Source organism: Dunckerocampus dactyliophorus, chromosome 10 (genome assembly GCF_027744805.1).
Source record: "Dunckerocampus dactyliophorus isolate RoL2022-P2 chromosome 10, RoL_Ddac_1.1, whole genome shotgun sequence".
Classification (NCBI taxonomy): Eukaryota; Metazoa; Chordata; class Actinopteri; order Syngnathiformes; family Syngnathidae; genus Dunckerocampus; species Dunckerocampus dactyliophorus.
This window is the reverse complement of record NC_072828.1, coordinates 15,665,248-15,690,518: the sequence shown is the minus strand read 5'-3', so window position 1 is coordinate 15,690,518 and position 25,271 is coordinate 15,665,248. Positions and strand designations below refer to the sequence as shown.

At 40.0% G+C, this 25,271-nt stretch overlaps 3 protein-coding genes across 6 annotated transcripts in view; 2 read left to right on the top strand and 1 right to left on the bottom strand.

Annotated features, from left to right (window-relative positions):
- Positions 1-28: 28 nt before the first annotated feature.
- Positions 29-2,888, bottom strand: polr2eb (RNA polymerase II, I and III subunit E, b). Its single transcript, XM_054790415.1, has 8 exons — positions 2,676-2,888; positions 2,297-2,456; positions 2,109-2,224; positions 1,949-2,029; positions 1,691-1,749; positions 1,507-1,585; positions 271-339; positions 29-170 (listed from the first exon to the last, which is right to left on the bottom strand). Exons 1-7 carry the CDS (start codon positions 2,730-2,732, stop codon positions 274-276), a joined length of 618 nt encoding a protein of 205 aa, XP_054646390.1. The 5' UTR covers positions 2,733-2,888; the 3' UTR covers positions 29-170; positions 271-273.
- Positions 2,889-3,020: 132 nt separating this feature from the next.
- gpx4a (glutathione peroxidase 4a) lies at positions 3,021-11,181 on the top strand. Of its 2 annotated transcripts, none has more exons than XM_054790416.1 (7): positions 3,021-3,184; positions 6,505-6,599; positions 6,671-6,815; positions 7,689-7,840; positions 7,939-7,963; positions 10,684-10,743; positions 10,872-11,181. In XM_054790416.1, the coding sequence occupies exons 1-7, from the start codon at positions 3,092-3,094 to the stop codon at positions 10,908-10,910; spliced, it is 609 nt and encodes a 202-aa protein (XP_054646391.1). In that variant the 5' UTR covers positions 3,021-3,091; the 3' UTR covers positions 10,911-11,181. The 2 variants fall into 2 exon arrangements, with proteins under 2 accessions (XP_054646391.1, XP_054646392.1); XM_054790417.1 differs by lacking the exon at positions 3,021-3,184 and adding an exon at positions 5,688-5,906.
- A 4,436-nt stretch (positions 11,182-15,617) lies between these two features.
- Positions 15,618-25,271, top strand: part of pip5k1ca (phosphatidylinositol-4-phosphate 5-kinase, type I, gamma a) — a 35,236-nt gene continuing 25,582 nt past the window's right edge. For all 3 annotated transcript variants that reach the window (XM_054789201.1, XM_054789203.1, XM_054789202.1), the window contains exon 1: positions 15,618-15,977. In XM_054789201.1, coding sequence (XP_054645176.1) covers positions 15,851-15,977 — 127 coding nt within the window. In that variant the 5' untranslated portion in view covers positions 15,618-15,850. The remainder of the gene's footprint in view (positions 15,978-25,271) is intronic.

Genomic DNA, 25,271 nt, shown 5'->3' with positions numbered 1-25,271 from the left:
TCTGTTTTAATAAATAATGACAGTTACGTTTTTGTTGTTTTCAATTGTTTTATTTTGCAAAACGTAACAAAAAAATGAAATACACAAGCAAACAGAATCCATGGGTGAATGTTGCTGGAACTTGTTTCCTTCTTTACTGCTCCTCAAATGATTGCAATCCAGAGCAATACCTGGGAAGTCAAGTATTAACATTTGAGTCACTGTTCATAGGAATTTTCTATGGTTTGTGCCATTTGAAGTGTTTCTATATTTTGTCCACAGAACTCTGACCTGTCACTGGACCAGTCTATAGGTGATGTACCTTCCAGCTGTTTCACTTGGTCTGATGATCTTCACAACCTGGAGAAAATAAGATTACTTACCATCTTCTTTGTTAAAATGGTTGCTTTTTGTGTGGCAATGTAGCATAGATTGGAAAAAAATAAGTGACAACCAATATGTGAAAAAATGTTTTGAGTGGCACTTCAAAAGTATGTAAAAAAATAAAAAAGTAGAGTACCACTTGCTAATCACGAAAACCATGTTGAGGACCAATCTATGTATAAAAAAAAAGTAGTGCACTGCTCAGTAATTATGTAAAGAAAAAATATTGCACAAAAAATGATTACACTCAACTGTGTATACTTTAGATTCTCAAATTGTGGTACATCTAATAAGTGAAAATTGCTCAGACTGGAGGCAGAGCTAGAGATGCTTACATTTTTCTTTGGGAGTGATGAGGATGTACAGGATTAGAAATGAGCACATCAGAGGATCAGCCCAAGTTAAATGTCTGGGAGACAAGGCCAGAGAGGCAAGCAGAGGGGTTGGCCATGTGAGAAGGACGGAGAGTGATTATAATGGTAGAAGGATGCTGAGGATGGGGCTGGCATGGCAGGGGGAAGACCAAAGTATGTTTCTAGATGTGGCTAGAGATGACACGCAGGTAGTTGGACTGAAACGAAGATGCAAATAATAGGGCAAGATGGAAACACAAGATTCATTGTGACGACCCCCAATGGGACCAGCCACAAGTAGATGATTAACTAAATATCATTAATTCCTTTTCCATGCTGCTTATCCTCACTAGGGTCGCAGAGGTATGCTGGGGCCTATCCCAGCTGACTGAGCGAGAGGCAGGGTACATCCTGGATTGGTTGCCATCCAATTGCTGGCCATTAACTAAGAATGTGAATTCAAATTTAAAATTCTTTGCAACTCATACTGTACACCACAAACTACATAATTCAAAGATTTAACTATGAAGGTAAGCAGAGGTTGCAAAAAAAAATTGCAAAGCTAAATATTTGTGAGATTGTACTTTCTGTAATGTGACAACCATTGCTTTGGAACATGAGTTGTTGGGAGAAATGAAATTATCCTTCGTTTATTTTTGGTAGGTGGCACATTGCCAACCCCCTGCAGTGACACTTCAATGTACTGCACCTGTCTCACTCACTTTCTGATTTAGTTAAATTGTGCACTTTTAAAAAAAGTACAACAGGTGTGTCAACTGTGCTTTATTACCTGTCCTCTTTTCAGGCCAAAGTAGCGAGCCACGGGGTCCCCAGCCTGGATCCTCGGTAACTGACTCTCCTTCAGTTTGCTGAGGTGAGCATGTTAAGTCACACTCACGTTCACCATGTTACGTGCAACTTGGGTGTTCTTTATCTTTCAAAAATAGGTCTACTGTCATTGTGTTTAAGGATACTATCTTGCCAAAAGTTCTGTCACTTCCTCTTTTGTCATAACTGTGTGTTCTGGTACAAGCTGAAAGACACAAAAAGGTTCAGTTACGTTTCATCCCTCATTGAAGCGTTAAGAGTGGAAAAACACTTCCGCTAGTACACTAAACAATCCAATGACACGAACGCTTTGGAGTGTTGATGCAATACAGTTCTACACCCCTGCAGATTACAACCACAATCATAATAGACTGTTAGACATTAACACCACTACTCTTGTTTACCTCGTGTTCTGTGATGTTGATGAGCAACTCCTGCTGCAGAAACTGTTCCAGTATGTATTTCGGTGCCATGTCCACTAAAGACTAAAGGGGAGGGGAGATAGATTCATGAGTATACTTTTATAAATGGAAGAGAACGTGCACGTAAATGAGAAATACGGACCTGTTTAGCAGATGGTGTCATGCCCATCTGAACTACTATGATGGCTCTCGTGATGTTCTCCTCTTGCATCTTCTGACAGTACATCTTAATCGTCTTGATCCCCACCTTAGGCTCCTCTGAATTAATAATTACAAAAAATGTCATCCGAACTATACAGTTGGGTAAACAATGGCATCTATTGTTCCTACCAGGGAAGAAAACAGACATCTGGTCAGTGGGGTCATCATTGTGCGCCACCAGGACGTTGAGGTCTGTGCGTCTGGGTTGATCTCCAAACTTCATCTTGAACTCCTCCAGGGTCTGATCCAACTCTTCCTGCGACACGAGGTAGCCTCTGTCGTGGCACAGCTGAGAAGGTGAAGAACACACAAAACCATCCTCGTTGGAAATACAGTATATGTAGAGGCGAAGTTAACGAGTCTAAACAAATGTAGTTCATGCGGAAGATTAAATTAATGTACAGACATGATAACATTAAATTCGCCACACTGTTGCCTACAAAAAAGTAGAAATCCATTCTGTCTAATAGCGACACTCAGCTTACGAGCTTGCTTGAATAACAATCACCTGCATGATGGTCTTGCGAATCTTCCACAGTCTGTACGTTTCCTCTTCGTCATCCATGATTCCTTTAACGCTCAATAATTATTCAACGACTCTAATTAATGAAAAATATTTACAGTAATGTTTAAATACTCGACGGGCTACTTCTACAACGAAGGCGCATGCGATCGCTTACAGGCGCATTCCGATGACGTCAAACTACACTTCCTGTATCGTTAAAAAAGAAAATAAATAGATATAACGGTGACTAAATCAAAACACAAAATTGGTACCCAAATGTTATTAGTCAAGCATATATTTAGATTTAATCATATATATATATTGTAAGACTGTGATGCAGTTTCATAACAAGCCAGAGGGCGTGGTCTGCTGCTGCCTTCAATGGTTGCTTCAATATGCGCTCTTTTTTGTGAAGAAAAATGAGGCCAGTATGTTTAATGATAACATTTGCAGCTGTGGCCACCAGTGGAGTGATGCTGGCGATGGCACTGTACTTTGTTTTGGCCTCTACGGTAAGGTAACACGATGCTTTTGTAAGCATAGCCTGTTTGCATCCTCTTGTAATTTATAATGGATACATTTCACCTTAAATCATTCAACTAGCATGACTTGAATGCTTGCAAATTGATGAATGATTGCAGTATTACACCTTTCACGGCTATTCATTCATTGCAATGTCCTTACAGTTAAACATGCAATTAGTAATTTGCGTGTGAAATTAAACTGGAGTAGCCTGCTGCTGATATTGAAAGGATTATCATATCACAGTTCATGTCATCCTATTTTGTGTCTGTCTACAATATAACTAACACTACAGCATAATACTGCTCAGTTTGTCTTATGACTGTTTGGTTTTGAAGTACATGTTAATTCCTATGTCCTATATATCATGTCAAAGCCTCGAAAAATCAGGTTATGCAAATTAACAAGCAGTTCAAGTACTGACAACAACTGTAATTAAGGATACTCCGATCGCTCGGCCACTGTTCATTTTCGACCGATTACCGTGAAAATGACTTGATCAGCACATGCCGATAAAAGCCTTTCAACGCTGATCACAAAAGCTGATCACATGGCTGGTACTATTGCAGCACGCAGCGATCCCTGCCTGCTTGTCGTGTTTTGCCCTAACTAACGTCTTGACCAGCGTCCTCCTTTCCTTCACGGTGCGCAGGCGTGCGAAAACAACAACAATCATGTCGGCCATGTGGAACTTAACTGCCAACACATGCCAGGGAAACTATCTTGCGGGGTAGCACATTGAAAAGCTTTAATTGAATACTGCATTTGAAGAACAAATACTTGACGGAGTATGGTGAGTTTTCGAGACTAACGCAGCCATGTGGACAACACTCGCCCGTTTTTGCGTAGGCGAAGCAAATAACCCGAAAAATTCAGAAGACACGGGGTTCGCCGAGTGCGCTCTCATCCTGCTAGAGCGCCACCAATGTAGTCTCATATACAAAGTCTCCTTTAAGAAGGTGTTTTTGTCTAAATTTAGGTGATTTTATGGGTCCTTTTTTCATATCATATAGCCAGTAGCAGGGGTACAGCCAGGAATTCTGGGTCCCATGAAAAAAAATCACATGCCCCACCCCCCTATTAATTACAAATGTTTTTAGTAGCAGGCGACCAGTCCAGGGTGTACCCTGCCTGTCGCCGGAAGTCAGCTGGGATAATGAGGAGAAGCATCATAGAAAATGGATGGATGACGGATTTTTGGGGCCCCCCCTGGCAGTCAATGGACCTTGGAATTGTTGTGACTTTTCCCCTTTATACGGCACCCCTGGACAGTAGCACTCATCATAAATAAATTGAAAAATGTGTCATTAATCCATGTGATCAGTATCAGTCGATTTCAGTCCCAGATGATCGTATGTTATCAAATTTGGATTTTGAAAGTGAATTTGTTAAATGGAAAGTGGCAATAATTGTTTTAGAACTACAAATGACACATATTCACATATTTTATTATTTTGTTATATAATTTTGACACTAAAGTATGCATATTGCTGACAATTTTGTGGAAGCAATCTTTTGGACTACTCTGAATGATCCTGGTAACATCATTTAAAACATTCTAATTAACTATAAAATCAGAGTATTGGCTAGGCAAGAGTTATGAATTTTGGACGTGGAACTTTTTTGTCTAAAAGTAAAATGAAATTTGTATTATTTATACATCATAACCCAACTTTTTTGTGTAGAGAAATTGAAATCATATGTTGCAGGGCAAGACAATCACCAGCTTTATCATATAGGTGAAAAAGCCTATTATTAGTCTAAACCTATTTTCTTTTTAATATTTAAACTCTATACTACTGAAATGAATTTTTATTTCCCATAATATTACAAGTTTAAAGTCGTAAAACTGCGACTTTTTCATTTAATATTCTGATTTTATAATTGTAAAATTACAGCTGTTATATCTGCTATTGTTTTTTTGTGTGTGTGTGTATTTTTTTTGTACATTTTCCAACTATTTCAACTTTCTTCTTGTACATTTTCAGACTTTATTCCACATTTGGACTTTATTCTTATAGCATTCTAACTTTTTCTGCAACCAAATTTTCAAAAATTACAACTTTATTCATTCTTTTGTTTGTTTCTGATATTCCAACTTTTAAAAATGTGTCTTTTTTCTTCATTATTTCAGCATTATGCCACTAAAATGACATCGTTTTCCCCCCTAATGTTACAATGTCATTCTAATAAAATTACAACTTTTTTTCTCTTAATATTTTGACTTTAGTCTTGTTTGCTTTCTTTTTATTTTTTATTTTTCTTTTTTAGAATGAGCCACCAGGCCAATCAAAAAAAAACAGCCGTGGGCTGCAAAGGGCCCCCGGTCCGCACTTTGGACACGCCTGATTTAGTACATTGCATCACATGCTAACAAGGCTCATCAGTCCAGACACAGCCACGTGGTACTCAAGCACCTTTTCTGAGCTTATGATAGTGTTTGTGGACTATGGACCGTAGAACACGTGCAGCTCTGATGTGGATTATGGGTCAGCAGGGTGAGAACATGTTGGATAATAGCAGCTTATCAGTGCAGTTGGCTTTTTAAGAGGACATGGACACACACGTCCCCCTTGCAGTAGTCATTCAGGTGGTGTACAATAGCTGAAGACCGCAGAGGAAGGAGGTTTGATCACTTACCGACCTAACCAAAGGACAGACATGCGTCTCATAGGGTCCACTGTCCTGTTCACTGTCCTCCTCCAGGCTTTGGTAAGGCTTAGTTAGGGAATGCTGGTTTATTTTGCAGGTTCCGAGCAGATTAAATGCATCATCTCTTGTTTACTTCGATCAAATGGCTCAGTTTAGTTGTTTGATGTCTTAGCTGTCAATCTGCATTTCCTTCACTTCAATGCTTTTTACCATATATCATTTTGTCACTTACTTGTAGATGTCCTTTTATGTTAGTTATTAGTTTACTATTATTATATTTTACTTCCGTTTTTAAATAGATATTGTCACTTCAACGTCTTGTTTATTTTATTGTACTTTTATTTTTTATTTTCGGTATTATACATTTCTTGTACAATATACATTATTTTCGATCTGTTCAATACACTTTGGTCCATTTTTTGTGTATGAATTGTGTCACTATGATGTGTATTTGTTTTATTATTCTAATTTAATTTTAGATATGTTTACACGTGTGTTACATTTGCATTTTATTCTTCTGTTTTTACATACACCCTGCATAACCGCCATTCATTTAATTAGACTTTATTTTAATTGGCTTAGTTTCATTACAGTTCATTACATTGAATTGCTTTATTTATAGCAGTCAATAATATAATGTTTGTTTATGGTTAAACAGGGCACCCCGACAGAGGACTGGCGTTTGGCCACATCTATTTATGACTTCTCAGCCACAGACATCGACGGCAACTTGGTCTCCCTAGAAAAATACAGGTGAGTGTTCAAAAGCAGCATCTTGAAACAAATAACATCAAACATCGATTAACGTTGCCGTCCTTTCTCAGGGGCAATGTTGTCATCATCACCAACGTGGCCTCTAAATGAGGCAAAACCCCCGTAAACTACTCTCAGTTTGCTGAAATGCACGCCAAGTATGCTGAGAGAGGTTTACGCATCCTTGCCTTCCCTTCCAACCAGTTTGCCAACCAGGTACTTGTTCACTGAGGAGGCTGTGATGTGATCATTGAGCTGATGACTGCTATCAGTCAGTATGCAGACAAAGCAACAGTGCAGATTGTGAAAGAGAAAAAGATACAAAACTGTTCTTTTGACTGCTGATGTTGATGACGTTTGGCTTTGATGTTTTATCGTCTGTTGAAAGAATAAAAGTGCCAAGACGCGAAGTATCGTTTAGATCGGTCTCTGCTTGTTTGGATTACACAGCTGATATCTACGAGATGCGTAGGGGTCAGGAACAAGCAAAAACACTCTACACTCTGGTGAACATTCTGATAAAAATGGAAATACCGGAATTTATTTTCCTTTTTTGCCTGTTGTGAACAAAGCAAATGGTACAGTCCTGTTTGTCTAATATTAATGTTTTATCTCCATGAAGCTGAAATACTGAAATACTGCAGCTTGTTCAATGATGAAAATGCTTATTTTAGGGCAAAAAACACATAAAAGTTGCTTAATTATGCATATTTTTGACAAATAATGGTCCGTAGTCAACCGCGAAACAGTAATTCCAAATCAATTTGGATAAACCGTGATAGAGTGAAGCCGCAAAAGTCGAAGTGTGACGTGGCGAGGGACAACCATAATTCCTTCCCTCTGGCTTTAAGCAGGACGGTGATTATGGCTTTAAGCAGGACGGTGATTATAATGGAATTGTGTTATAACGGAATCATCTACCACCTAGTACTTGTCAGAACATCTGCCGATTGCAGAAACAAGATGGTCGGAAGAACAAACAAAAATACTATTTTTCCAACTTGCGTTGTACTTTCATGTATTATTGAGCATTTACGTCCATAATGTGTTACATTTCTTTAATTTGCCATGTTTTTTTTTTTTTTTAAGGAGCCTGGCACTGATGCTCAGATCAAGCAGTTTGCGCAGTCGTACAACGCTCGCTTTGACATGTTCAGCAAGATCGACGTCAACGGAGACAACGCTCACCCGCTGTGGAAGTGGATGAAGGAGCAGCCCAATGGCAGAGGCTTCATGGGAAAGTATGTTATCAACTCATCCCCATACTAGTGTTGGCATCTTATTGGCAAAACTGCAGTATGTTAAATGTGCTTCTTTTTTCTTTTTTTTATCCCTGCAGTGGCATCAAGTGGAATTTCACAAAGGTAAACAACATTACGTAGTCCATTGTAAGTTATTCTCATTTCAAGAGAAATAAAATAAAATAAAATATCAGTCCTAAGGTCAAAAGGTGTCCCTCATAATATCTTTACTGACTGTACAGGAATACAAGTACCTGTCCTACAACTGGCAGTTGAAGAGAAAAGTATGCATCGGATTGGTCCAGCTGCCTAGAGCGTGCCTACATTCATTTATATCTACAGTGTATTGAGTACGCCGACATAGCACGCACACGCGCATTCATTTGTTGTCAGCTAATGATAGTCGTCCCTCGCTACATCGCGGCTCGAACATCGATCCCTCACTCTATCGTGGTTTTTCAGACATGAATGAATTAATAAATGATCGCTGTTCTGTGATCGTTTTTACCCCAATTTAGCATTTTTGAGCATCCCAATGGCTAAATGTAGCAAAATACAAATACAGTAACAAGCCATGAAGACCACAACTTGTAGTATTCTACATGGGTCACTAGGTGTCAGTAATTGAGACCACCACCGAAACACCAGACTTGAACAACTGGCTTTTATTGCAGGTTTAAATGATCTCACAACAGGCATGAAAATATAAACATAATAACAACAATAATAGTCACAATAATAACACGGGTTACTGTTGCGGCCGAAGCCCACAACTAACTCAAAATCAACTCTGAACCCTCAACATCACTTCCTGTCCGCCATCGATTCTGCTCCCCTACAAGGTAAACTGTGTTAAATGACTAATTTTCTCCGATTATGTCTACTACATTGGGTAATACGAATGTAAAGGTGACTCTATGGGTGTTGTTTCATATATAGATGGCTCTAAAAATTTTAGAAACATATTTAGATGTTTGCAAACAAGTTTTCTATGCCACGAAAATATTCAATTTATAAAGACAAAATTCTACCTCAAGGAAATTCACTTATCACGGTCGAGTCTGGAACCAATTAACTGCAATAAACGAGGGATTACTGTCATAACGACAACATGACTGCAAATTGTTGATTGACTCTGAGGCTACTTTGGTGTGCGTGCACAGGCATGGGCATGAACACCAGTTATTTGATTTGTAGTAAATGGTAAACAGTCTTTCACTTGTATGGCGCTTTCCCACCTCCGAGGCACTCAAAGCGCTTTGACACTGTTAGCACATTTACCTACTGATGACGCAGCATCAGGAGCAACTGGTGGTTCAGTATCTTGCCCAAGGACACTTTGACATAATCACAGGAGGACGGAGGATTGAACCCGCAATCTTCAGGTTGGGAGACGACCAGCCTACCACCTGAGCCATGCCATGCAGTAACTGTGAAAAATATATACTTTTTTTTGTACAAGCTGGTCTTTTAAACCACTGTTGGTAACATAGGCTAGCCTTTGGTGGTGTTTCTATATTTTTGGGGTTTCAAAAAATGGAATTTGGAGTGAGTTGCACACAGTCCCTATAAGTGTGTCATAAAACCAAAGTAAAGCACAACAAGTCAGCCTTTGGTTACACCTCACACTTAATGTTTGGCGTCTGCACGGCAATACTGCCACCGTGCTGGAATTTTGAGGAATTAAAGTAATTGATTGTATTGCTGGGTTTCAACCACATGACCTACAGGCAGTTCCGATGAGCAGACGGCATAAGCTACAGCGAGATACACACTCAGTATTTGTGCAATATTTTGGAAATGAAAGTGCGTGTCGTTAATTGTGTGCGTGTACATGGTGTGATGCATGAAGACATAAAATAGTTGAAAACAAGACAGTCGAAAAGCAGTGAAAGCTTATCTCAGCGTCAGACATCATGAAAATAATGCTTCTAACATGTCTGTTTGCGTTCTTACAACCAATCGGTCTGCATGAATACATTCTTGCATATGTCCTTCATCGTTTCGCTGCACCGTTTGCGCTCCATCGCCAATTTTCAGCTGGATTTTACACACTATTTCCGGGCTGCTAGAAGCTAGCTAGCAAGCCTCATTTCCAATCCCTATGTGGTGCATCGCTGGACATTCTTCCAGGTGGCTGCATTTCACATTTTCGACTTCCAACAATGTTTTAACTTTGATTTGAGTATAAATTGTACTTCTTGTTGCTCACTGTAAACTGGAGCGTGTTTGCTCAGCTCCACAGGGTGACAGCTGGTTAGCAAACGCCGAAAAGGTGGCATCTGCGAGTTGCCTGACCTTTTTTTCCCCGTTATGATGGACTATCTTGGTAATAGCATTTTTCGAAATACGTATTGGAACGATTTCCACATGCGAGAACAGCGCATCTATGCAGTATTTTTGCTCTAATTTTACATGACACTTAGTTACGGATACGCTTGTTTGCCCTCCATCTCTGTGAGGCAGTGCTGACAACAACCAGATGTGACCCGGCAACCCGGCAATAGATCATTGTTATGTTTACTGTTCTATGGTTATCATCACACTTTTCCACGCCACCAACAAAATGCAACAAAATCCTCCCCAAAAAAAAATCCAAGTTGAGTTAAAGTCTCACATGGCGTCAAACATAATAGTTTGAACTCCAGGTTTTTTTTACTCTTGAGACAAACCTTTCCAGAAAATGATGGTTGAACAGCAAATTACGGTACCACGGGTGTTTGACCTGGTGGAGCTCCTTGTGTATTAGGAAGAGAAATAAATGGAAAATATATAATAATCTATATACAGTATACATGAAGAAATAAAGCGATTCATAATAACTTTTTTGTGTTTTTTTATAGTTTTTGATCAACAAAGAAGGTCAGGTGGTGAAGAGATATGGACCCATGGATGATCCAAGTGTATGTATAGAGGCTACATTGTTACCATGTTAACCCTGACATTGGCATAATATCATCCGTATCAATAACATCGATATTACTTTCCTCATCGGGAAAAGTTGAATAAGATGTCGACGTCTTCCTTCCAGGTGGTGGAGCAGGATCTTCCTCCATATCTGAACGCCTAAATGATTCTGTCCATGTTTGTTCTCCGCCTCTCTGTGAGCATCACTGGATAAGAGTTGCGGTTCAACCCGGATGTGTGACGGCCTGCCCAGAAACCCGCCTGACGGAAAAGGCAGACCTGATGTAAAAATGGTGTGCAAACCTCCCGAGGGGATTACCGAGCTTTTATTCATGCAGTTGCCCAGAGAGAAGGCGGAAAAATCATTGTTTTCATGAACAACAGTAGTATTTTGTGTGGGATTAACAGATCACTAAAACGTTCTCATCTGGGAATATTGACTGTGGTTTGTGCACTTATTATTTTGTTTTTTGTAATATTTGATTGTGGGTACTCAACAGCTTAGTTTAGCAAAGTATTGCTAAGCAAATATTGCAGCACAGTTTAACTTTTTACCAAAGAAATGCATTTTAATGTGCCTTTAATAATACAGTCTGACTAGAGGTGCTCAGATCGATCGGCCCCCGATCAGTATCGGCCAATTTTCCGTAAAAAACATGTCATCAGCTTCCGATAAATGCCGTGCAAAGCCGATCGCAAAAACCGATCGGCGTGCGGCGGCAAACACTACATGTGTGCTGTGCCACGTAGGGTTGCCAACACTCGTATTGAGACGACAACGGAATGCACATTGTCCCGTATTGCCGCGGGAATCAAAACTAGTCTGTATAACCTCATGGATTCAGTTTGACAGCTTGACACAGGCTACGCCAATCGATGGCAGTGCGTTAGATCACTCCCTTATCAAATGTATTGCCGTTTGACTTACCTTGCATCATCTGGCACTGGCAGCAGCTAGCTAGTTCGCTAGAATTATCCACCTAGCTTCTCGTCTTCAGACTCCAAATGTGACTTTTTACCACAGTAACATTTTGTTTTTAAAACAAATAAGCAATGCGGTGAGTTCGGAGCTCATGTTTGTCCCACGGGAAAGTTCCAAGTGGATATCACCTTCATGGGGTACGTACTAACTTTTTCAAGGGTGGCTGATCAGTTTTGCTCTCTTGTTGTCATTACACTAATTATGTCTTGTCTTCAAAACACTTTGTGTGTGGTTATATAATGAACATACACACTACATCATGAGGATTTGGATTAGTTCATCACCAAAGGGTCAAAGAATATTTGCTTCAATTCTCAGTAGTTTTTGTATTATAACTGTTCAATTCAGACTTTATACCTTTTATATAATGACAGAGAAGCACAAAATAACATAAAGACGATGGCATAAAGACGAAGTGGTGTACTGAAATGTTGCCAGTCATAAATAAAACACCAATAGTTGACAGCTCTACTAGTGATGAAAGTTGGAGACCCCTGCAAAAGTTAAGCAGGACAGATTTTTATTTAATGAGGATATTTATTTGAATGATTTTATTCTGTTATTTTGTTATCTTAAATTAAAAAATAAATTATTGAGCAATTTATTTCCTATGTATTCATAGTACAGTACTCCAAAACATGTATCAAATCAAATGATGTTTGTGTCAAATAGTACAAAAATTGTTTTGCACAAATAAAGGCAAAAAAACCCCCAGACAATCCACCCAAAAGTTTATTTTTTGGAATTATCTAACGGCGCCCCTGGCCATTACTGCATAAATAAAATGAACCATCTACAGTTAATCCGTGTGATCGGTGTCGACAGAGCTCACTCATAAGTGAGCGGTATCGGAATCTGCAGCATAAAACCCTGATTGGATGCATGTAGTTAGTGTTCAAATTGAGCTATCATTTCCCAGATTTATTTGGAAGCATTAATGATAACGAACCAACAGCGACAAAAACTTGCAATTAACCAGCAGTTCTACAGGGGGGCCACTCAAACAGGGGGTTTGTTAGATGTAGCTACATACAGACCTGATCAAAATCTTAAGACCAGTTAAAAAATTGGTAGAATTTGCATTTGCACATTTGGATGTTATTGAGGTTTTAAGTAGAGCTACAATATGCAAAAACAAGAGGGGGGGGGAAGTGAGACAAAACGCATTTTGAAAAAGTAATTTATTGAAAACAACAATTAAACCGAAATAGGCTGTTTATCAGCTGATCAAAAGTTTAAGACCATCGTTCAAAAAATAACAAAAAACTCTCCAAACCAGAACAAAAAATGTTCTCAGTAGGACTCAGTAATGAGTACATAGCTCCACCGTTCTTGTTAATCACTTTAAAAATTGCTTTGGGCATGCTTGATGCGAGTGTTTCCAGGAGGCTAGTGGGAACATTGCTGCAAGTGGTGAAATGGCTTCACGAAGGGCATCAACTGTCTGGAACTGATGGCCGTTTTTATAAACTTCCCTTGCCATCCATCCCCAAATGTTCTCTATGGGATTTAACTGAGGGGAACATGCAGGGTGGTCCAAAAGAGTGATGTTATTCTCCCCAAAGAAGTCCTTGGTCAAGCGAGCATTGTGAACTGCAGCGTTGTCCTGTTGAAAAACCCAGCTGTTACCACACAGACGAGGGCCCTCAGTCATGAGGGATGCCCGCTGCAACATCTGCACGTAAGCGGCCGCAAAGACGACTCCACACCACCTGAAGCTCCAGCCTTCCACTGAATGGAAAAAGCACTGTGCCAGGTAGAAAACATCTCAGGTGGGATCTCCTTTCATGCCAGTAACGTTGGAAGCCATCTGGATTGTCAAGGTTACATTTTTTCTCATGAGAGAATAAAACTTCCAATGTCCCATGTTTGATGCTCCCTGGCAAAGTCTAAACAGGCAGTTTTGTGGCATTGAAGGAGACGAGGTCTTTGAATTTGGTTTTTGTTTTTTTAAACCTTTTTCCCGCAGATGCCGTCTGATGGTTATTGCGCTGCAGTCGGCACCAGTAAGGGCCTTAATGTGGGTCAAAACCGCCCTGTGTCTTGATGGACAGCCAATCGGATCCTCCGGCTCAGCGAAGGTGTGATTTTTTTGGGTCTACCACTTGACTTTTTTCTTCCATAATGCTCAGGATCTTTCAAAAAATGTAGAATGACTGTCTTACTGCGCCCAACCTCAGCAGCAATGGCACACCGCAAGAGGCCTTGCTTATGCAGCTCCACAATCCGACCACGTTCAAAAAGAGAAAGCTTCTTAGCTTTAGCCATCAGAAGAGCATGACAGTGTGAATGCCTGACAGAAAATGAACATTTTTAGCCGATTTTGGCTTTTATACCCTGTGGTCTTAAAGTTTTGATCAGCTGATAAACAAACTTTTTCAGTTGTTTTTTTGTTTTTGTTTAAATTACAAGTTCCAAATGCTTTTTGTCTCACTCCCCCTTCTTTCTTTTGCATATTGTAGCTCTACTTAAAACCTCATTAAGATCCAAATGTGCGAAATGCAAAATCCAGCAAGTTTTCATCTGGTCTTAAGATTTTGATCAAGAGTGTATATGCCTCTCTTGGCACATGTTTGATAGCGTGATCAGAGCAGACTTGTCTCTTCGCTGTATCTGTCGCACTTGCTTTTGGCCTTTATCACAACCTTTGGCACACTTGGTATCGACCGGCTCCAACCAGCTAAGACCACTGGGTCACACTTGGGACAGAATGGCCTCCCCCCTGCACGTGGGGGGGCTAAGCTAGGTAAAAGGACATCTGACCTCGGACTTGTGGAAGACGAGTCCCCGCAGCTGTGTATCATTCTTCCTGGTACATTAAACTGTTCAAATTGAGCTATCGTTTCCGAGACTTATTTGGAAGCATTAAAGAAAAGGCACCAACAGCGACAAAAACTGTCAAAGCCAAAATCACACTAATTACCAGTCAGCACATGCTAAAACCTTTGCACTTATTCAACACACATTGGCACAGTGAAATTTAATGACAGGAACAGTTTCACGCTGCAAATCTTAATATTTCTATTCATTTTCTATGCCACTTAATCCACATTAGGGTTGCAGGGGTATGCCAGAGCCTATTCCAGCTGACTTTGGACTGGTCCCCAGCCAATAGCAGGGCACATATAGACAAACAACCATTCACGCTCACATTCAGACCTATGGACAATTTAGAGTCGGCAATTAACCTAACATGCATGTTTTTTTTTGGAATGTGGGAGAAAGCCGGAGCAACTGAAACCCCACACAGGCACGTGGAGAACATGCAGTTTGTGGCCAACATGCTAACCGCTAGGCCACCGTGCAGCAAATCCTATTTTCCTGAGTCTGTTTTTATGACTGTAAAAATATTGACTACATTACATATATTATACAAGTAAATAATATAATTTGGCAGTAGTCTACTGTTTTAGTGCACATTTAAAACCAATTACTAGTCAACAGAAAATAAAAAGGCTATAGCAATCTAGTTGGCACATCATGAAGCTTTTGCATTTTAAAATATAATCATTCTTATATTTTATCGCATTTAATATGAATTGAAAACAAAATAAATACAATGAAATCATTGAAAATAATGTGGTAATAGTCTACTGATTTAGTCCACTTTTAAAACCAATTACTAGTCAACAGATAGTAAATATACCATTATAGATGGCACATGATGAAGCGTTTGCATTTTAAAAGCGACATTATAGTATATTTGTATATGTGTAAAGGTCAAATGTCCCAAAAGTTCTATATTATGTCAAAGGTACTTTTATTTTTGCCGAATGTTCTGTTTCTGTTTCAAATGATTCTAAATAAACAAGACTCGTAGAACATCTGAATTCAAAGCATCTAGGATGCAGTTTCCCCCTCCGCCACCTGAGGGAGCCACTGAGCAATAATCCAGCAGTGAGCGGTGGTTAGGAGGGTCCGCTGCAGCCTGAGCAGTACAATTAACCCGGGAGGAGAGTGCAGAATGAGCCGCTGTTTCCAACCGCAAATGAAGACACCCTTGCGGATAACATGTCTTGCCGTGTGATTATCCTCCAAGTATAAGATTTCGCATTCCTTTTGGGCCGATTCAACGGCATTGTCGCTCACCTGTTTTTTTCCCTACACCTCCTGGAGGCTGAATGGAAGCCGAGGGAGCGGTCGGGGTGTCGGAGGCCAGGGACGGGAGTCCTCTATCCGGGGCCACAGCATCCGATGATGCTGATACGGTCGTTGGGGTTAGCTATGGAATGGACGCCGCAGACATGGGTAGGTTGGCAGTCATCACGCTAGCGATAATTCATATCATCTTTGTTTTGTCGGCCCTTTTTCGTTTTTAATGACGTTCTATGGTGAATTTATTGTAAACGGAAAGCACCGACTCATCTTTAGTAGCTAGCAAGGAGCTGCGAGCTATGCTAGCTACTAGCTTGGATGAGGAGTGCAGGTGAAGACACACGGAAGGATTCTTTTCATTTTTAGCATATAATGATACATTTATGTCCTCCTGGCCATTTACAAGTACAACAAACCCGATTCACTGTATAGGGTTATTTCAGAGGGTTTAAGTAACGTAAGGTTTAGACTGGAGCTGAATAACTAACTAGCATTCCGTGTTAATGAGCCAGGGGCGTACAAAGTATTTCCGACCACCAAACCAAAGCGGATGTTGAATTTTATGTTAGCTTGGCGAAGTATTATAACTGCCCCACTAGACATTAAAAATAGTCACATTAGGCTTACCACCTGTTATATACATGGATATAAACCTGTTAACCGGTACTCAAACACTATGCACCGACGTATACAAGTAGTACTAATAGTAGTAGTACTAATAATGTCATTCAACTGTAAAAGTAAGTTAACTCCTGTTGATACAAAAGAATTGTTATCTACCTTTTGTAAACAATTGTCACACAAGTGTAAGAAGAAGTTAAGCAGTAACTAGGCACGGGCCGGTATGAGGTTCTCACGGTATGATAATCTTGGGCAAATATATCGTGGTTTGACTTAGCAATGTTACAACATTTTGAAACTTGTCTGTGACTAATTCTATCTGATTAAGCATGACTTGAACTATAATCGAGTCAAGACAAAAGCTGTGATCGACCCACGGACCTTGGCAAGTACAACCGTACTACAAAATATATAATAACTTAGGCTGCGAAAATCTGTTTTAGAAGTCAGCAGAGTAGCCATTTACATATTTTTGATAATCAAAAAGTGCAGGGAAGAAAATCAAGTGTTATATTTTTCATGTAGGCCTAGTGTATTCATTTTCACCCCACACTAACCACAACAAATACACCTAGCTATCATCGATGACGGGAATGTATAAAATCCACCAACATCCACTCCATATTTGACAAAATCAATGTTTTTTAGCATAATTTTGTTATAATGAAGCTGCATAGAAATGGATGGATATCTAAATGATCCATATTTTATTTTCTTTTATATTTACTTCTATATTTCTTTCTTTTATAGGCGTCCATATTGAGAATAGGACAACTATGCACACGTGACATGAAGTAATTCCGGGGCAAAAACCCCCCGAAATTAACGAAATTTCATCTGCAGATAGATATTAAAGTGTATTAATGTCCTATATAGCTTTTATTTTGTCCTGAAGCTCTGATCCATGCGTTCGAAAGGCTCAAAGTTGTACTTAGCTTTCCAAGCAGTCTTTTGACTTGATGTGGTCCAACACTCAATATAAATCCGATACGAAATTGAAGATCTATTGAAGAAGTAATCTACCTAACTAACATGTATATTAATGAAAATACACCCGATATCACATGAAATAATTGCTTTTTTAAGGACGTCCGCACGGACTCCCCTAACGGAGCGCACATGCTCAGAGTCACATTTTTGCATCGCTAAAATACAGGTTTTGTAACATTGCTATTTGACGGTTTCATGGTATTTTAGTTCTAAAATGTGTTATTTTGAAATATCGTTATTGAAAAGACAAAAAAGTTCAGACAAAACAGTCATTATTAAACCATATCATGTAAGTCGATGAAAGTGGAACATATGTATAAATAACAATAAATAACCAAAAATAACTGAATTAAAAAAAAAAAGAAAAATAAAATAGAGTTGTCGCAGTAAAAAACAAAATGCAAATAAATGCAGTCAAGTGCAAGGTCAAGGTCAAACATGGGGGCGGCATGGCTCAGGTGAAAGTGGTTGTCTCCCAACCTGAAGGTTGTGGGTTCGATCCTCAGTCGTCCCGTGATCATGTCGAAGTGTCCTTGGGGAAGATACTGAACCCCTGCATCATCAGTAGGTAAATGTGTTAACAGTGTTAAAGCACTTTGAGTTCCTCGGAGGTGGAAAAGCGCTATACAAGTGAAAGACCATCTACCATAACATAAAAAAAACTAAAAAAGTTATTATTTCATCGTGGCAGGTCGCCCTTTTCCACAATCTTACGTTTCCGGGTCTTGTGATTGTTGTTAGCAACTGAGGCGCTGTTAAGTGGTTGTTGCTTGTTCTTCAGTGGAGAATAAACGCTTTATACGACTTATCCTCCACTCCTGTCTCCTTCTCAATCACATCTCCTCATTTGGTGACCCTCGGCGTGTCGACCCAGAACCGTGACAACAGCGCGGCCGCACCGGCGCCGCTCAGTGCTAACGAGGCAGCTAACGACTTTTGACAACACATGGAAGCCCAGTTCCCACTGCGAGGAATAACGCAAGACGTGACAAAGTATTCCCACATAGTGTCCTCGCTGGGCCTCCACTTCCTCTCATATCGTAGAACGGCAGGACGCACAATTTTAGTGGTTTTGAAACCATGACTTTTTCATACCATGGTATACTTTGAAACTGGTAAGCGGCCCATGTCTACCAGTAACACGTGTGGTCACGCTGGATAAAAGTATGGAGACGCAGATACTACTTTGAAAGAGAGCCCTGCTTATTTCACTTGCGTTTGTCTTTGAACACACCATGTTTTGGCTTCTGCTTTCTTTGGAATTGAAGTGTTGCAAACAAGTTACAAAAATCCAAATAACAAACTAAACCAGAGTTGATGTTTGGATGCCCTTTCAACACAAACTTATTTCTACACTTGCTGTACTCTGCCTTGTTGTACTTTGATGCTGACAGTTTGACGCTGGAACACATGAATGTTGATACATGGTTGCCCGCAGAGGACTTTCACATGCACGGGCACCCAACCTGCAAATTTAATGATAACTGTTGAAATGGCCCGAAATAGGCCAATGAAGTCAGAGCCCACTTTGTGCTCACTCATGCGTAAGTATAGGTGCGCGTTGTACATGTTTCTTTAAATTCATGCAATTGTTTCTCCTCTTGTCAATTATTAATATGAACTGCCAACACGCACAATAGAACTAAAAACAATGACTCGAAATAAGCCACAAAGTCAAAGCATACACATACACATGCACAAGCATATGCAACTTCAACTAGCAACCCAGGATGAATTGTGTTTGATTTAAGATGCTCCACTGCAATTTTTCTTTTGGATACCCTTTTGGATACCCTTGTGAAATATTTTAATAGGTTTCTGAAAATTTGTTGAAGTTCTGAACCGTATTTTCATCGATATTTGTTGTTGTTGTTCAGACGCAGAACCGTTGAATTTCACGAAGAGTAATCACACGGTGATGGGAAGGTTTTGAAAGAAAAATGATGTAGAGTTCATGTAGCTAAATGTGCTTCTGCTCCTCCACTAACAGTGTAAAATGGGTGTAAATGTAAATACGGGAGTGCTTGCTTAATCTCGTCTTGTGCAGAGTAATTGCAGGCTGCAGTGTTGTGTGGGTGGGACAGCTGGGCTCCTTCCAAGATGCAATGAAAGCTCCTCATAACAAACAAGAAGCACGCTCCTACTCAACTCCCTCTCACCTTCAACCACAGACAATCCTTTCAGTGATGCTGCTTTCAAAACCACTTTTCCCTTAGGAAATCATGTAAATATATACTGTATAGTAATCTGTTCCAGGGTCAAACAGTGGCCGTCATAAAACCTTTATTAACATTGCTAACTGTCATGCATGCATAAAAACAGCCAACCACAATCCTGGCTCCTTTACGGTGTATTCCGCTGTAGGGTTAAGCCTGTCAGAATTGCTGACAGAAGCACAAAAGGTGATTCCGTCTGCTGTGTCCTGGTGTGTCCTTTTGCTTTTGCATGCACGCTCTCCCTCCTTGTTGGTGTAAGATTTGGAGCTTCAGCCAAGATATTTGATGTTCTGAAAGAAACAGAGGATGACGCAGTTTGCTTCCGTCTTATCATAACGCTGCTGTTGCTGCTTGTGGGTACAAGTAGGCTGTGGGCTTCCAGTTACTTATACAAAATGTCAACGCTTTCATTATAGCCAGGTGTTTATTTACCTAAACCACAAATTTCATTAGAAGCATCTTTTTTTCTGAAAGGTGAAAAGTCATGATATATAACACATTTAATAATGATTTGGACTGCATTAGAATTTGTGAACAAGTATATTGCAAAACACAGGAGCAACAGAACCAGTGTTGTAGTAGTGGTAAGTAGCGAACTGCTCAGCTTGCATTAATACCACTGATGTTTCACATCAACAGCTGAGTCATGCAATCAGCATTTTAAAGCGCATACAGAGGTAGTTAAAGCTGCTGGGTGCTGACCGCTTATGATACTTCAAATGCAGCTACTGCCACCTTGGGGAGTTAATTAAAAAACAAAAAAAATACTACATCAGGAGGTTGCCTACAGCCGCACCTGTTAATGCCAGTGTTTTTTGACCTAGTGCCAATCAGAGACTCCAGTGCACCTGGCAACTATAGGAGACTTGGTGGTTAATTGAATAGAGACACTTAACACTTTTACACTTTACACTTTTTAATTTAGTAGCTGTATTATTTTGTGCAGTCTTGATATTTGATTTCATTTTATTGTATAGTATTATATCCTTCCACACATTATGCACAATGCAGACGTATGCATCACCAGTCAGACTGGAGATAGTTTGTTTTGATATTTGAGAAAGTGTCCCCAAACTTTAGATGAAATATCTAAATTGTGGGGCTTTATTTATTTTGATATGGAATTTTTCTTTCCTCTTGAGTTCTTAAGCAATGTGCTCTGAAATCCACGTCGCACATGTAATTGTGTTTTCGAAGGCTAGTGTGAGTTTGAGTGGGAATTTCCAGTTTGTTTGTGTGCAGGATTATACTAAAGCTGTTTATCCTGTTTACCACAAAATTTGGTAGCGCCGTGGGCCAGGGAAGCTACGGAATAAGCTGTGAAATTTGGCAGCAAGATCTTGGATTATTTTTTGTTTGTCTCTCACTACAACAACTCAGATCTGTAGTAGACGGACATGGCTTGTTGTACTAGACGTGATTGTAACTAAGGGAAGTTTACATTGACAATTGGAAATGGCCTCAAATACCCATCACTTGTCTGCAGAAAAATTGATACAGCTCTTGCTTAGCAGGTGTAACTAATGTTGTGGTCATCGAGTGTATTATCTTGAAGTGTGTAATAGCAGCATGTTGGTGTGAACGTATGAGGTGCTTTGCAGTTTGAGCAGATTACACCCCACTGACTCACACTGGTCTAAGATGCTGTTCTCAGCAACAACACCGGCTGCTCGCTCACCCCAGTTTACCCCGGTCGGTGTCCAGCCTCCATGCTCCCTTCCAATGTCTCTAAAAGGGCATTTTTCTCTCTTGGCGGACAGCTTTCCCCAATTTTGGAGGATCAGCAAGGATCAGTGAGCTTGGTTCTGAGCCAATGACTTGGTAATGAAAAAATATATAGTGAAATTGCAAAAGAGGCCGTCCTTTGGCCACAAGGACTGAGCTGTTTTCAGCTTTTCCTTCGAGAAAAGGGTGTGACTACCAGAAACAGCAAGACGTCCATGAGCTCTCTCTCTGGTATCCGGGATTTGTCCTAATTGTGTGTGTATCGCTTTATCATACAGTGCTGTATGACTTCAAATTTCCTGACTTTGTGGCTTGTTTTGAGTCTTTTTGTTTATTTCTATTGTGCAAGGTGGCAGTTATTAATAACCGGTGGCATGTGCTGTAGTGTAAGCAAAAGTGACGGGTCCAGGATAACCTTCTCCAACCAGGGTCGTGTACCGCACTTACACTAGTCAAATGAACCAGACTCGTACCCAAACACGGCATGTATTAGTAGTAAACATTCTTTTAGACTACTCACATGCCTGATATACTGTATGGAACCCTGCAGTATGTCTATCTCGGTTAATTGGGTACAGACCTGACCGCGATAAGTGAATTTCTGCGAAGTAAGATTCCTTATTTATAAATGGAGCATAGAAAACTTGTTTAAGACCTTCTAAATATGTTTTTTTTTTAGCATTATTAGAGCCCTCTAAAGATGAAATAAGACTCTTACACCCTTTTACACTTGTATTACCCAATATAATTGACATAATAATAGAAAATAACACATCCCAGACATAAATAAGACATTACATAGACTCGGATGTTAATATTGACAGCATGCTCGGTGGCTGTTGTCTCATCAATGTATCGTTCTTGGCACCTAGTGGCCAGTGTAGTAGAATATAGGGGTGGGAATCTCTGGCCACCTCACGATTTGATGCGATTACGATTCAGAGGCCGGCGATGCGATAACAAAACCATTATCGATGCATCTCGATGCATCTTTTTTTGTGATCAGTAGCTTTTCAAGCATAATTTTTTTTTATGTATAATTTATTTTTACTCACTGTGTACTACTAAAACAAAGCATATTTGTAATGATCCACAATTAAAGTAAACATGAAACAGATTAATTTCCCAGAGCTATTTGACATTTCTAAAAAAGAATATAGAGGTATAAAGAAAAAAGCAGCGGCATGGGAACTCCTTGGCGCCAGAGTAAACATATCGGGAAAGTTTACATGAATTTAAACTGACATTTAAGGAAGTTTATCATCAGTACTAGTAAGATCCGGTGTTAGCAACAGTACTCGATCAACACTGGCCGCTCTTCCTCCTCTGAACTACTTTGACACCCTCAAATTCCCTCCACATTTCATAGCCAAACAAAACCGTGGGAGATTCACAGAATTCGCTCTGGATGTGAACACATCACTCACCAGTGTAGCTGGTCACAGCCGCTCGTCGCCACCCGTGTGCAGGGTTTTGCTACGCGTTAGCGATGGGTTTCGCCAGTCGCAGTAGTTTGTCGTCTCCCGTGTGCACCACCATATACTGTCCGAGCGGCACTTTCCGTCTTTTTGTTCAGTTTTTTTGTTTCATCAGCATCAATTATTGACATTTATGAATCGATTCATAATTGTTAATAATGTCCACATCATGATGCATCTAAGAATAAATTATTTCCCCCACCCCTAGTAGAATACTCTTATAATGCAGCAGAGAACACATATGCAGTAAACATTCTCATAGGAGCTGCTGTCAGCCACAACTCACGCCAATCACTGGCTCTCTCTCCACACTACTAACCATGCTAACACTCAGCAACTCTAGATGGCTGATGTCACACATGTCACTTCCCAGGCCCCGCCTCTTAAATATCAGATCTTCTGAATGCCTTATATTTGTATTTTCATTCATTTAGCCATTTCTATGATTGCAAATCCCCAATTGGGCCAAGAATATATACAATTTGCTTATACTGTACTTCATTTAGCCCTAAATCTTTTAGTTTTATCCCTAGCAAGCTTTTTATTCGGACTATTTTCTTGCCTGATGCCATTGGCCATGATGGAAGAAAGGCTGACCTCTCCGGTCTCTTCACCCTCACACACTCAGTGTCTGATGCAAAGGGTGTGATGTGGTCTGACAGCAGAGGACAGACCAGCTTTGACCCGCCTCGCATGTTGTGGAAATGAAGAGTCAGGAATACTAAGAGGAGTGCGGCTTAGAGAGCGGCTAAGTCTTAAGCTTGGCATACGCAGTATGATTTTAGTGTCGTTTTTAAATTCCAGTTACTGGCCTGTAAGCTAATGATTGCGTCTTTCACACAGAAATACCACAAAATAACTGCACCAGAGTCTGTGACACTACTGTAAATCTCATTGAAATTTGGCTGTGCGTAAAGCCGACTTTCATGGGCTGTGTAAAAGGGGCTGTGGTGCTCTCGTGTGATTAGTGTTCATTTTAGTCTTATAACGCATGATTCAAACTGTTCTTGACCTACCAAGAATGCTTCTGCTAAGACCAACGCTAGAAACAAAGCAAATTTTTTTCATAACCCTGCTAACTAACTATCTAATTAATTTAAAAAAATGACTTATGGGTTACTAAAACAGACTACCTCTTGGTATAAGATGCTCAAATGGATGGGCAATGCCATTTTTGACACAGGAACTGAATTGTTCCTTCGAGGCCATTGTGACGCAAATAGAGGGGAAAAAAAGAAAGAAGGGTGTCCTGTGGCGGGCTTTTTTTGTGGGCTCTGCACGATAGATCTGTGCACTTCGGGATATTCGGTCAGTTGAATAGTTTTTCAATATTTCCTGCTTTTAGCGGGACAATGTAAGATGACATTGTAAGTGACATTTTTGAGGCCAGGAAAACAATGCCTCTGGATTTTCTTGATTGGTGAGGTAATTATGGTACCTCCACACTCAAACATTTCACATTAGGGACCGTGAGACAGATCATAAACATCAAATGAGGTTAATAATGTGATGGAGCATGAACCAGTAGCAGCAATGTAACAAGAGCTTGGAGTGTGCAGCCTCTATCTTGTCTGCCTCTCGTGGACGCCCATGTGACCAAGCAACAGCAGAGCACCCCTCCTCCTTTTCTTCCTCTCCTTCCTCCTGCTCTCCATCGCTCATGCCACATACATTCACACAAGGTTGAACACACTAAAGCGGGATCGTCCAATCACGCTGGAACCACATTTGATGGAAAAGGAAGGAAGGATGGATGAAGGAATGTTTTGAAATTGCAGATGATGACAGAGTTGCCTCCTTTTTGTCCTCACGTGTTTATTTGTCTCTGTATTTCAATGTGAGAGCTGTGGTGTGTGATTGGCTGCTTAGGGTCATGCTTGACAGTGTATGTTATGCATTTGACTGCAGTTGCAACACAGTCTTTTTGCATGCATGCATACCGGTAGGTAAGCGTGTGCTTACATGTGTGTGGAAGGTAAAACACTTTCCACCCAATCCTATCCAATTCTTTCCCCTATGAAGGTTTTTGAATATCCAATCTAAGGCTGCATTCACATTTGTGGTTCGGTACTCTGGTTCACAGTTCACGTAGCCTTCATGCTGGTATTTTTGTGGGACAAAAGCCTGCGCAGTAAAAAAAAAAAAAAAAAACATGCATAAAGTAAGGACTTGATTTTCCAGCGTTCGTGACACACAGACCTGATCAAAATCTTAAGATTAGTTGAAAAATTGCTAGAATTTGCATTTCGCACATTTGGATCTTAATGAGGTTTTAAGTAGAGCTACAATATGCAAAAGAAAGAAGGGGGAGTGAGACAAAAAACATTTGGAACTTGTAATTTAAACAAAAAAACAAAATCACCTCATCAAAAGTTTAAGACCACAGGCTATAAAAGCCAAAATCTGCTCAAAATGTT